Raw genomic sequence first — 14205 nt, 5'->3', positions numbered from 1 at the left:
TATTTTACCAGTATCTCTTTTTGCTATTTCATAATTGATCAGGTTAAATGGTACATCAGATAGAAAACGTATAAAACAAAACGTATATCAGTGTATTATAATCATGATACATCCCATTAATGAACTTCGAAATTAAAACATTTCGTTATAATCATATATTATATACAATATTTACAATGTCGTACAATGAAACATAATTAAAAACAAATTACAATTACACGGCATTGTAACTGACTGAATTTAGTTCCGTTTCATCAATAACCATACTTTTCGTTAAGACTCGTTTTCCCATCCCCTGCTTGATTTTGTGGAGGAACCCACATCGAATAATTGTCCGTATAAATGTCCTGATCGTAATTAACTTTTTCTTGCTCTTGTCGCCGTTTTTTCGTTACTTTAACTTCACGCTGAGGTTGCTTTCCCTTTGCTTCTTTTGCTTCGGAAGATTCCTTTACACTATCAGGGGAAGGTTTCGAACTTTCCTCGGTTTCTTTTGGTGAAGCACGTGACGAAATCAATTCGTTATCGTCCTCGCTATCCACTTCCTCTTCAGATTCTGCTTCCGTCCTTGTATCGTTGGTTGTACTTGGTACGAACGACTTACGATCTACGTGTGCTCGTTGATTCGCATGTTTTTCCTGGATGATGTATCAGAATGTTAAAAAGTGATATTTGTAAAAAGAAGGAAAAATTACCTTTGTACGTCGAATCAAGGAATCTTGAATTTTGTTTACTTCCGACGATCCTTGGGTAACAGTTTCGGTCGCTTTACCGCGATGCGTGATTTGTTCTGCGTTAACGTTGGAAGAAACTAGAGGAGGTAAATTCGCAGGCCGAGTCAAATTTAATAACTTGATTAAACTCGCTTCCTCTTTACGAAGATTCTGTAATTCTACTTTCATCTTAGCAATATCGTTTTTAGTCAAAGAGGAAGAATTCAAGCTGGACATGAAAGCATCCAACGCATCCTCTTCCGGTGCTTCCTTCTCTTTATTACTCGCATTGTGCCAATTTTCAATTGAAGTCGACAATTGCGAGATTCGTTTTGTAACTTGTTTGTGTTTTTCAAGCTAAAAGGACGGTTGAAATAGTGGTTCAACTTATACACGAATACGTCGGTGTTTAATTTCTCTTAAACGAACTTACCAACGAATCATACGTTTCTGCTTTATCCTCTAATTTGCCAGCTAATCGCATCCTCTGTTCTCGTTTCTTCTCGACCGACCCGGTTCTATCAAGGAAGTTGTCTTCATCGGAATCATAATAATCCTCAGCTTCCCAATTCCTTGTTTTTCTTTTCCTCGCCTCTGTTCATTGATAATTAACAAGATCAGTAAAAGAAGTGAATTTACATAAACTTCAACTTACCGTGATTCGCTTGTCTCAACAAGCCATATTTGTCCAAAATTTTACACGCTTCCAGTGCACACTGCACAACTGCTTCTTTCTTTTTACCCTTGACAACAGCTTCTGCTCTAACGGTATGACCAACGATGTCCTCCATGGGTAGACTAAATATTTTGGGAACGTTAAATAGCGTTAGAAATTCTTTGACATTAAAAATTAAAGCACAACCACTTACTCTACCCAGCATAAAAATTGTCCAATCCCCTTTTCTTCTGTCTGATACTGAAGATCGTATCCTTCCCTTTCGAACCATCCTCGGAGAGTTTTCTTAGGATCGTCTAAGACTAAATCCTCGTCGGTAATGCAAGCATACGGATTTTCTTGTAAATCCGTCTCCTCGTCCGCGTCCTCTCCCATACCCCAATCGATACCATCGCTTTCTTTCTCTTGAGCGGTTCCTTCGAGTTCTTTATTTATTCGTTGTTTCTCCATTTGCAATACTTTCATTTCCTGTAACATTGTTTTTATTTATCATCGCGCAGTTACAAGCAAATACGACTAAAATTTGAGAAAGACAGACGAGGAATACCTTTAACTCTGATACGCTATATTGCGATTCTTCTTCTTGATCATCCGGAGGTGCTTGCAAAATGTATTTCCTTTGACTACAACCAAATCTGAGCATATGACCTCCTCGTATTCTTACATAAATATAAGGTTTTATACGATTTCCATTCCAATATGTTCCATGAGTACTTCCTAGATCGTAAATGTAAAATCCTTTGAAATTTTCCCCGTCTTCTCTGGATCTGTATTGTAAAACGGCATGATATCTTGAAATAGTTGGATGACCAAGCGATACGTGACACGATGGTAACCGTCCAATGATATAAAAACTTTGTTCGTTCAGTAAGATTGTCTCTACGATGACTCCAGACTTTAACACCTCCATTTTATACTCCTGTTCTGATTTCCCTCCCCAAGGTGGTTCTTTGTACGGAAAGGGAGGATCTTTTGAGTCTAGTTGATCCGAAGAATGATCACTGCTTTCGGACGAACATTGATTTACAGATACCGACGTTTTACTTACTGATCGAAAACGTTTCGCATCAATTAACACGGTCGGTTTTTTGAAATTAGAATCCTCGGACGAATCGGCTGCGTAATTTTCCGTCAATTCCATACTGTGTTCTTTCGACGCGTCGGAAAGGCTAGAATCAGTAGTAGACATTTCTTTTTCAATCACCTGACTCTCTTCTTCGGCTTTATCGCCACTTGGACAACTGTCCGACGTTGTTATGTTTTCATTCGATTTTGGCGCTAATTCATCAGGACTTATTTCGACTTCCATCGTTTCTGGATCGCGAGAGTTCGCCGGACAGCGATAAGATCCAAATTAGCTGCGTTAAAACAAGCTGTCCTTGTCAAAAATGCTTCAAAGATTTTCCCAAAACGAATAACACAACGGGAATCTATATGTTTACGTCAAAAACACCGGACACTATACGCATCCAAGGCTATACGTTTATGTTCATTGAACTTCGTTGCGTCTGACAGCACGCGTTTTAGAAACGGAGTGCGCCATCTGTAACAGTATGCGCCCTCTGTAGCAATTATAAGTATCAAAAATGACTACCAAAAAGACTGGACGTGCCTTTGTTCTCGAATTTTCATTATTTTGGGGATCCTAAAATACCCCTAGGTGAAATTAGGTATTTTTTCTATCTATTATTCAATGTGGGTTCCTCACAAAATCAATCAGAGAACTTTTATGATTGGATAAAGAAAACAACAGATTGAAAAACATAAAACATTCGTTTCAACTTTATTAAAAGAAACTTATTCTTCGATCAACTTACAAGCATGTGTCGTATTTGAAAAATGCACAATCACGGTAGAAAGATTACAAAGACGCAAAGTATTATTAAATAATCGTAAGAGAAGATTTCGATGAATGATACCTTTCTATATCGGCACGGAAATGAAAGTTTGGTAAATGATAGTCAATTTACTATCTCCTTTCGTTCCGTTGCAGGATGATTTATCACTCGTGGCAAAGGAACGAGGCGGATAGACGTATTTAAGTACATATGGTGTGTACGCAAGATGCGACGGGGAATACGAAGAGTTTACTGCTTACCATTAAGCGTACAAAATGTCCTATTCCAATTGCAATTCACAATCGTCCGATCCAGGTACAACAAAATTGTAATTATGTACAAATAAGCTATATATACATGCATATGTACATATGTATACACACATTATATATGCAGATGTGCACGAGTAAGTACGCAGAGTATATGTAATATGTATACGTGTATACATATGTATATACGTATAACGCAATTACAAACGATAGGAATATCCGGATAACGCTCTAAATTCCAATACGTATCTGTCCAAGTGTGTTAAGTCTGACTCGGGGATTGAGCATCTATTCCCTGAAAAGTTTATGGTGTTGAGACGTAATACACCGCTCTTATCCTATATCACATTTGTTAATTCGTAAGGCATCCTCCTATTCCTTCCTTTTTCTTTCTTTTTTACTTTCCTTTCGTTTCATTTTTTATTCGCTCTTTTTTCTCCACTACCCCTGACCCCCAGCCCTTTTTACTTATTTTCAATCTAATCGTCCAGCAGTCAGTCAGTCTTACGAGCAGGCGTACACATACGCTCCTGCCCGGTTCCTCGTCTCCGCTCTCATCACCTCTCCTTTTCGAATATCTTTCCTCTCTCCCTGTTAGGAAACTTAAAAGACACGTATCACGATTTCTGATAACGAGAGATAACGATGAATCGTGACACTTTGATTTCGGCAAGATAATCACGAACGTATGCAAATGTAACGAGCAAACTGTTGTTTGTTGTCACGTCGCATAGAAATCATTCTACACCATGACGATCAAGGAGTTTGCTTATCTCAATCTACCACCGTTGTTTTCTTCTCGGTAATCTCGTTGTTTATCGTCGGTGGTCCCGACACCATGATCTTCTCCTTCAAGTATTGGTAATTTTTTAGTCGAGAAACCGCATAATCCTGTGGGGGTAAATGAAGAGAATCGTAAACCGTGATCTAGATAATTAACGAATATCGATGAACTTACCCAGTATCCGAATGGGATCTCGGAGAGTTTTGCATTGACGATACTCCACAGGCCCCAGAATAAGTGACTAGCCAAGGAAAATATCTTGATTTCCATCATGATTCGCTCCTCTTCTGACGGTCCTTCTTTGCCCATCGTTTTCAAGTAACTTCTTACAAAGTTGAGCTGTCGAAAGAATGGAATTGTTAAACGGGCAAGAAAATTTCGGCGGGAAGATTGAATCGAATCGAATTAACTTAAATAAAAAGATACTTGAAAAGATAGAAAGGTGGTATATACATGGTTTCTGTACGTACGTACGAACATATATAAACGGGTTATATATGCCGGCACGTACTGTACACGAATAAAAGTTGGTGCGCCATTACGCGCGCATGCGCGAATCATACGCGAACAAAATTAAGTAAACGAAAAAAAAAAAATTAAAAAATAAAAAAATTGAAAAAAAATTGTGTTGTTCCGTAAAAAGTTAAGAAACATGAAAATAATTAAAGAATTCGTTATAACGCGAGAATGATGTTATGCAGATTAGAAGGTATGCGCGTAGGTGGAAAAAATGTAAGCGAGTCAATAAGAACGTGATCGATCGGATTTGTAAAATCACGCGTTCACGAGGGATACATTGAAAGTGTGTACTTAGATAAATCGGTAAATGGATAAATTGAACGCGATGAGGAAAGTGTCTTAATTGGAAATAACGCGATTTTACCACCCATATAAGACACTGTACATTTATCGAGCAATGTAGATTATGGATCGACTATCGAGAGTGCGTGTAGAGGTACTCTAGAGTCGTAGATGCGCAGGTACGGGACTGATGTTGCAAAGGTGGGTGATGGCACCGGTGTCATTCTGGTTCCACAACGGTACGGTGCGAGACAGGATCCATCGCACTGGCGGATAGATATTGCCGTCCATTATTCCGATTAGCCGATCGCAGGCATCAGCCTTGTCTCACCGAATCGTGGTCCTGTGAAACTAATATATACACACGCAGCACACGCCAACCAGTCCTCGATCTGCACTCGATAATTCTCGAATTCGCAGTACCGAGTACACACAGCTACGTATGCGTGTTTTTGCGCGCCATCGCATACGATCGAACTTGGTCTTGCGCTTTGAATTTTGCAACTTTTACACGAGCTGGTCAAAAACGGGACTATACGTTATAATTATAAGAAAGATCTGGAAATAGGTGTGTAAGAGTGAGGCGGTAGGGGGGAAGGAGAGGGCACTGATAAAACAGCGAAATTCAAACGCGCGAGTTACCACTAATTATAAGTATACGATTGTTTCGATACGACGTAAATCGTGAAAAGTGGACGTTTTTCTTCGTCGAGTGTTTTCTAATGGAAAAAGTAATCATGGTAAAACGCGTATCGATGAATTCGTGATCGTCGTGAGCGAAAAATAACGAACCCGCGTAAAAGCGTACCGACATGAGGTAATGTAGAGTGGGAAAGTAACTTCCTTCGAAAGAGGGAAGAGGGCGCTCGCGACACCTCGGTTCTCCGTCTTTAACATTTTCATACCTGAACACGTGAGTCGTGGATTATCCTTTTGAACACGTTTCAACTCAAATTTAATGATTTTATGAGGTAAAAAAGAGTCACCGATCGCGCGATAATACGCGTACTGGAACAGGGCCGTACACCTGGGTCGGTTGGAATCAAATCGGGTCGATTCGACGAGGGCGCAAGACAAGTTGCACGAGATATAATGAAGGACAATATAATGCGACGATCTTACTCTTACCTCTTTTCCTACGAATACTTTTTTAAGGGTCGTAGTTCTCCGACACTTACCTTATGTTCTTTCGTAGGACCAGATCCTGTGCGTTCGTGAAAGAAAGGATATTCCGCTGCCGTATAATCGAACTGCCACTCGACGAAATGATTCGCTATGTCGAATCCTCGATAATTATAGGAACAGTATTCAAAGTCGATAAGAACCAGTTCCGGCTTCCGTGTGTTTTGTCGTAGCAGTATGTTACCCTCTTGCATATCGTTGTGACAAAACACGACCGGATATTTTTGTTGCTTTACGAGAAACCTATCGATTGACAATAACAAAAACAAACTTGTAAGGTGTTATCTATCGGCGACAACGATAAGAATGTAAAAAAAGCGAGACAAATCACGAGTCTCACCTGAACCAAGCGATCTCGTGACCCAAGTCGATCGCCCGTATCGCGTTTACGTTCTTCAGGTGTCGCGCGTCTATATCTTCTATATTTTCCAGGATATCGGTAGCCGTGTCCAGCCATTTGGCCATGGTGTCCCAAAGCCAAGTGGGTTCCTTGCTTATGGGGACTTGCATCATATGAATCTGAGCCATTTTCTCGGCGATCATCGAGCTCAATGTAGGATCGGCCAACTCCTTGGTGAGCAACGGTCTAGCAGGTATGTACTCTTCGATTCGGCCGCCTGGAAATATGCCGTGTAACTTTGGTCCGAGCCGCCTTTCCGACAGCAACGTAAAAATCACCGATTCCGTGATCAATCCTTCGAGAGCTCTTTCGCCGTGTATTTGACCGTACAGCCTTAACAAAACTTGGCGTGGTTCCCCTCGAATCGGTACCGTACCGTCGGGTAACTGAACGTTGTACAGCCAGTTGCTGAGGCCGCCGCTGCGAGAACAAATAAGCGTTTAATTTTTTTTTTTAACTTAAATTAGAGTTGCATTCGTTGCGTACGAAAGTCGAACGGGATTATCGTTGCGAGACGGTGCCTCGTAACGGTAACGTATCGAAAACAACGCTGTCAGCAACCGTTTTCGCACGCGTGCCAGCAACGAACGACAGAAATACCATCGCAGCACACTAACCTGATACGTTTCAGTGTAATGTTCTCCGCGGTAACGTGCTTCCATACCCCGTGAAGGTAGTCTCGACATATGCGCGCTGCCATTTCCCGCATCTCTGGGTTCTCTTCGGACATCTAACGTAGAAAACACAGGATAGAAAGTTCGATGAACGTTAGGAAAATACGTGGTGGTAACCCGAATCGTCGATCTTTCGTTCGATCCTCGATCCTTTTATTTATGTATATTCCTTCAACCCTTAGATCTACTAAGGCTTCTGATCAGTTTTTCGTATATTCAAAGCCGACCAAAGCCGCTTTACGCGTTACTTGTAGTCAAGGTCAAGAGCCCAGCCGAAGCCGATTCCTTGGAGAACACTTTCACCCGTTATCCTTTGATTTTTCCTAATGGTTGCACGATCAGATTCAATTTATTCAGCGTTATCCGTCGTACGGATAACGCGGATTCGCGTTTTACGGGAATTCCATTAGACGAATCGGTTCGCCGCTGATTTTCTTCTCTCCTCTTCGTTCTACCGGCCATCGGCCGAGAAACGTAGCATAAAACACCCTACGGACGCGTTTTCATTGAAAAATATGAAACAGCGAAATGCGACTTTCGACAGAGGTGAAAATGTGCTCGTTCGTGGACGTGGGAACGCGTCGTGAACTATAGTCTGGTTCGCCGCAACGATTTGCCCTGGTTAGAAGACTTGCGCGAAAATAACGATCGATATTTTGTCCTGCGTACAACGCGATCCTTTCTCCGCGCGATCATCCTACGGAACCTCGAGCATGGAAAACATTTTTCCCGACCAAAGCCGTTCGCCAGGATCGATAAACGTTTTGAAAGCGTTTTTAAAAACATACGAGTTTGTTTATTCGCTTATTTACGTTTTAGTACACGATACGTGTTGTGTCACGTATCTATACAAGTTATTGCAATGCGTCAACCTCGTGACGAGAGATCGTAAGTCGAGCGAATCTCCTCGCTTCCTCTTGTTTGCAGCATCGTTTTTAATCGATTCGTGGAAAATCGTCCCACCGCCCTCTAATTCCTCCTCCGATGACTCATCGCATTAATCGTTTTCCTTATTCTTCCACGGTCGGTAAATATTATTGATCTTAAGATCGGAATTTCGAAACAAGTTGAAATTATTCGAATAAAAGAAATCGTAATGAAAAAAAAAATTTAGAGTATCCGATCTCGAAAACATTTCTTGCAATTAACTGTTTTCGATTACATAATCGAAGTGAACACTCGAGAATCAAGATAATGGAATTAACGCTGCGATCTTGATAGTGCAATTACGGCAAATCTAGGGATTAAAGGCGAAACTTAACGTATGCTTCTCGAGTAAAGTTTCTGTACAAAGTGTTCCATGAAAACAGATGCTAATAACCAACTATTACGGTTAATCCGTTTATCGCTTCTGTCCGGGCAAAAGTTCCACGACCAAAAATTCCGTCGTTTGAACCTTCGAATGTTCGACTTTGAACGTTTCCTGAGGAAAGACGAGCGAACCGTTTAATAGGATTTTTCAATGGCCAATTAGCGAATTCGCTGATCCTCCCTCGCCTAGCAATCGATGCAACCAGACGTTCTTTCGTGTGGAGAACGAGTTTAAAATTGCTTCGAATGGTAACCTACTTTTCGAGCCTACTTTTCGTTCGAGAAACATGCGTCGGTTTAATTTTAAGAACAATGTCGAGCACCGTTGACAAAGCATCATGGACAAATTTTCATTTCAAAGCAACGCAATCCCCTTATCGCGGAACGCCCGATCGGACATGAACAAATCTTCTTCCCTGATAATAAAATTCTTTCAGAAGGTGTAATGTTGATTCACTCGTTTCAGCAATCTCCTATGATTCTTTGAAACGTGAAAATACTTTGAAAAATGAATATTATTTATCAATGCTAACAACAGGAAATTATGCGATGGAGACGCCGAAGGTTGGACTGTAACGGAGATAGAACCTGCGACAAACAATAATGTCGCTCTTGTGCAATGTGACGCGCGTCCACCTCCGATCGATACAAAATCCGATACACGGTTATCGACAAACTCCTCGTTTATCCTTTCTCCTCTTACGCCGTATTCTAACACACGATATTTCGCTCCTTTCGATTACCTCGTTATTCGTCTAGTTGGCAAAAAATACCCGATCGATAAAACGGGACTGCGTATGTTTAGTACTTTTTTCTTTATTTTTATCATAATATGCATATTAGCTAATCGAGCTGCTACCTGCTATTAAATGATTTTTAAAAATTTACTACATTAAAATAACAGTTTTTTCATGTCACTTTAACAATTTACACGTATATGCTGATAACACGCGTATCGCTGGTTCGATTTTATGGCGGGGGTTTATAAATAGAACGGTTTCGCGTACGTACACTGCACCAATTACAGAAACCGAGTGTTTCGTTTACGTCTGAAAAATATGTAAACTTGTATCGACTGTTGATGAAATTTTCTCTTAGTGAATGATATATAAAAAAATTTCTTTCGGATCGAGGATGGATCGTAGAAGATCGATTTTGGAAAATCAAATTTTTCAGATCTGAAATTCGTTTATTAGATGAAATCCATTTGCATGGACGCGCAGCTTCGATTGATACCGACGCGACGACGCGTCGAATTTAGACGTCGCAGAAATATCGTATTTTATGAAAAGCCTTACTTATATACATATATATATATACACATATAATACGGTGTACACACCTTGTTTCCTAGACCCATTTTAACAGCTGTACTTTGCAAAACTGCTGCCGTAGATAATTGTTGCGCGAACCGAAGGTTCTCCTGCTTTTACTTTCGAGTAGTTTTCAACGTAGCTCTGGTAAGCGGTTTCGGGCGTCCACTTGCTTTTTAGGCTTCCCTTTTCGACGCTTCTTCTGAACAGTTTCTTCTGGTGTATGCGCGTCGGGTTCGAGGTTAGAATAGCCGTGACCAATCCTTTGGATGATTTTAAATAGAAAAGATTTGTCCCGCAAACGTAGAATTATTGAAAATTCTACCGATGATCCAAACGTAGATTCGTATTCGATTTTCAACGGCTGACTCACCGTTGCTCTTTTCTGCCACGTATAAAACCTTATTCCGCTCTCAATTATTTTCAATTTTTCTTCTATTATTATTATAATTGTTCACGTAAATCAAACGCAAGAGAAAAAAATGAAACGAACGAACTGAAAGGAGGAAAGGTATCGTTCGAACGACTGCTAATAATCACTGTTCAACGGAACAAGTTTCTCTTGGTATTCACCAGTGCTGCACCAATAAAAAACGTGATTCGCTAATACTTTTTGTGCGATTCTAATTGCAAAAACCCTAAAAATTGTTGAAAGATACAAACAAAGGAGTTCGTGTGTGTATCCCGAATGGTATTCGTGCACAAAATGACACAAATGTGCGACACAATTCAGGGAAAGAGTTCCAACACGTAACATGGACGAACCAATCGACGCTTAGATCGACCCCACTTTTCTTTCCTGTTTCACCGACGACAGCGCCGTTACGCCTTAACTAACGCTCTTAACTACCACCTTCCTTATTGTGCACCTCTCTATGTATGCGTATTTATATATGCAATATTGTATACATATGCACAGGAAGTGTCTGGTACACGGATATGAGTACGCGCGCAAATGTAAACTCGAGCGCGAAATCGGTGCTATCTACACGTCTACAGTACAATTGGAAGTTTAATCTACAAATTTTCGTCGTGCAAATAAAAGTGCTGCCCTGATGGAGAAGACTAGGTAAGATTTTTATGCGAAACTTTATTCTCCTGCGACTTTATTTGCTTTAATAACCTAACAGAAAACAATGTACAAGTTTAAACGGGGATTTTTTTCCATGCTACTCTAAACACATGAAAGCAAATAAGAATAATGACGAACGAAGGAAAACATGAAACGATGTTAGTATTACGCTTGCGCATATTTACTATGACGCATCGACGGATGGAATATTTCTAAGAAACTAATCACGCTGCTATTAACGATTAGACGTTTTTCAAAATTACGCGGTACACAATGCTCTTCCTAAGGCTATTCAACTATGACCATGGGAAACGAACGTGCAACCGTTATCTCGAGTAGCAACTTAACGAGGTCATTTCAAAGACAAACCACGATAACGAGTCGTTATTAATTAGTTGAGGTGCAGAATAATTAACGATTCAATTTTATTCGATTCTTCGATCCATGAATTTTTAATTTACTTATTCTGTTATCATTTTTTTTTACTTGGAAAGAACTTGAATGAAACGTTGATTAGACGATTGTATCAGATAAAGGAATTCTTCCGTTACGTACTTATATGCTTGCGATTAATATGTTTCAGATAAGAAATGAGAAAAATTAGGTGAAACATGTGCTAGTTTGTTCTTTCTCTAATTCTTTGTTTATATGTTTTACAATTACCGCTCTACGATTGGACGAATCGATGAAAGAAAAATGATGGAACGTAGAGTGGTACAGAATCGTTCCATACATCGGATGTATGTATTTCACGCGCCTCGTAGTCAGATGTCAACGAAGGACGAGAGACTGTGACTTTCAGCTGCTTTCAATAACGTTGTTCTACGAGTGTAACGTTGCTTTTCACATCAGCATGCAGCTTACTCGTTGCGTTGCGATAATAATTCTTCGTTTGCTCGGGTAAGATTAGTCGCGTCGGTGTTTAGCTTTATGGATAAATGATAAGAGTGGAAGCAAGACGATCCGTGAACGATCTGTCCAATTGTGTTCATCTTTTCAATAACTTGTACATATGTATTTAACGTTTAACACCGATCTTAATCGACGAAAGCATTTACGATTTCGTAATACGAATTTGACTATCAAAAAGAAGGTATTACCGAAAGATAACCGCGGTTTATGGCGTACACCTGTTCTATCTATCTAAAATCTAGATTACAGATGGACATAACGTACTTACGTAACAAACAAAACAAGCATACCATGATTTTGAGAAAATACCGATTACGCGTGTGCGTCCACTTTTACTTTTCATTGTTTCAGTAATTTTATCAAAGATTCGTTTCACGCGGGCTTTTGCGCCTGTTTTTATTTGTTGGTTAGATCGATGGTAGCGGCAAGTTGCGAGGGATCGATAACAGTCGCGAAATGGGGATCGATCGAGGGTCGAAGCATAGAAAAATACACGTTAAAAAATAAATCGGGTCAAGAGGTGGATATCGTAACGTACGGTGCAACGATAACGTCCGTTAGAACGCCGGATAAACATGGTAACATCGCAGACGTTGTTCTGGGCTTTGATAACATAGAAGGTATCGTTTGATTTTTTTTTCTAAACGCAATGGCCTTTGCGCTTTCCGTTCTTTGACACCCGATCGAATTGAGCAAACAGCTTTGCTTATTTACCCGCATGCTAATTCAGCTGTTTTCTTTTTTTTTCAGGATACTTGTCAAAAGACAACCCGTACTTTGGCGCGACCGTAGGAAGAGTCGCGAACCGTATAGGAGGGGCAGAGTTCGTTCTGAACGGAACGATATATCGTTTGGCTAAGAACTCGGGAAAGAACAGCCTTCACGGTGGTTTCAAGGGTTGGAACTCGAAAATATGGAACGCTACGATTCAAGGCGACCGTCTGGTGCTTTCCTTGTTGTCCGAGGATGGCGACGAAGGTTATCCCGGTGCTGCCATAGCCTCGATTACCTTCCAGCTAACCACCGACGGAGAATTACGCATCGAGATGAAAGCTTTCGTTACTAAACCAACACCTGTCAACTTGACTAATCATAGTTACTTCAATTTGGCTGGCCATGTTCGTAAACACGCCTGTTTATCCGTCTCTGTACCTTCGTGCCAAATATTTAACAGAAGGACAAAGAATTTCATTGACACTCGTACGCATTATTTTCTGATCGTGATTTCATTTCAGAATACTAATTCGAGCGAACTGTACAAACATCGATTCACCTTGAATGCGGATCGTTGGACGGTCACCGATACTGAAAGCATTCCCACCGGCGAAATTCGACCGGTCGAAGGTTCCCTCATGGATCTTAGAAACTCGACTACGCTTGGAGATGTGATCGATAAATTACCGGCTGGTGGTTACGATTACAATTTTTGCGTAACGAACGCTAATTCGAATGAAAAGAATCTGGTAGCTAAAGTTGAACATCCGGCTTCTGGAAGACGCTTGGAGGTTTTCTCGAATCAACCAGGTGTACAGTTTTACACGGCTAATTTTCTACCCGCACCTGGTACCGCGGGTGTTCAAGGCAAAAATGGAAGCGCGTATTTTAAACACGCAGCGTTTTGTTTAGAAACGCAAAACTATCCGGACGCTGTTAATCATGTAAGTATCAAATTGCTTCCTACTCTTTGTTTCGGACTTGAAAGAGTTGAGAATTCGTCTTTATTTTGTATTCAATTAATATCTTTTTTATACGATTGTTTACAGGAAAACTTCCCAAATAGCATTCTCGAACCTGGGCAAATCTATCTCCATACAGTTGTCTATAAGTTTGGAGTTGTAGCTTAAATCAAGCTATTGGGAAGCAGGTCGTCGACCGATTTTTGATAAAAATATTATTATAATAATGTGATACTAATTTGGTCTACAACCAATGTTTATACATTTGAAATACATGTCTCGAATTATATTCCAACACTTAGGGGCTATATCTTCTGGCAACACGTTTCGTTCTAATCTCGGCTTAAATACTACTTAAATTATACAGACAATGAAGGAGGCAGATTAAATTCCAATGGATTGTGGCGTTTTTTGACGGTTGTCGAATCTATATCGTCCAATAACCTTTCTTCGCGTTGCTCCGTTATTGATCTAGATGACGAGGGTGTGTATCGATTGGATATTAGCCCTTCTATAAAATATCCAAGAATGCCCAAAGGCAGGGCTATGATTATTCGTACACTTGGAAATTTAGTTACTATTCT

At 40.3% G+C, this 14205-nt stretch overlaps 3 protein-coding genes across 5 annotated transcripts; 1 reads left to right on the top strand and 2 right to left on the bottom strand.

The window, feature by feature from the left end:
• Positions 1-71: 71 nt before the first annotated feature.
• On the bottom strand, positions 72-2849 carry LOC114879816 (kanadaptin). The gene is made up of 6 exons (XM_029195115.2): positions 1937-2849; positions 1583-1857; positions 1369-1511; positions 1147-1307; positions 696-1070; positions 72-638 (listed from the first exon to the last, which is right to left on the bottom strand). The coding sequence occupies exons 1-6, from the start codon at positions 2696-2698 to the stop codon at positions 255-257; spliced, it is 2100 nt and encodes a 699-aa protein (XP_029050948.2). The 5' UTR covers positions 2699-2849; the 3' UTR covers positions 72-254.
• Positions 2850-3143: 294 nt separating this feature from the next.
• Positions 3144-10769, bottom strand: LOC114879852 (choline/ethanolamine kinase). Its single transcript, XM_029195193.2, has 7 exons — positions 10335-10769; positions 9991-10224; positions 7281-7393; positions 6604-7083; positions 6260-6506; positions 4455-4619; positions 3144-4387 (listed from the first exon to the last, which is right to left on the bottom strand). Exons 2-7 carry the CDS (start codon positions 10006-10008, stop codon positions 4271-4273), a joined length of 1140 nt encoding a protein of 379 aa, XP_029051026.1. The 5' UTR covers positions 10009-10224; positions 10335-10769; the 3' UTR covers positions 3144-4270.
• Positions 10770-10892: 123 nt separating this feature from the next.
• Positions 10893-13918, top strand: LOC114879850 (galactose mutarotase-like). 3 transcript variants are annotated; one of them, XM_029195191.2, is made up of 5 exons: positions 10893-11030; positions 12357-12565; positions 12696-13063; positions 13181-13603; positions 13709-13918. In XM_029195191.2, exons 1-5 carry the CDS (start codon positions 11017-11019, stop codon positions 13787-13789), a joined length of 1095 nt encoding a protein of 364 aa, XP_029051024.2. In that variant the 5' UTR covers positions 10893-11016; the 3' UTR covers positions 13790-13918. The 3 variants fall into 3 exon arrangements, with proteins under 3 accessions (XP_029051024.2, XP_029051023.2, XP_029051025.2); XM_029195190.2 differs by lacking the exon at positions 10893-11030 and adding an exon at positions 11769-11933; XM_029195192.2 differs by lacking the exon at positions 10893-11030 and adding an exon at positions 11975-12126.
• The last annotated feature ends 287 nt before the right edge of the window (positions 13919-14205 follow it).

Source organism: Osmia bicornis, chromosome 2 (assembly GCF_907164935.1).
Source record: "Osmia bicornis bicornis chromosome 2, iOsmBic2.1, whole genome shotgun sequence".
NCBI classification, from domain to species: Eukaryota; Metazoa; Arthropoda; class Insecta; order Hymenoptera; family Megachilidae; genus Osmia; species Osmia bicornis.
This window is presented reverse-complemented; position numbering and strand designations above follow the sequence as displayed.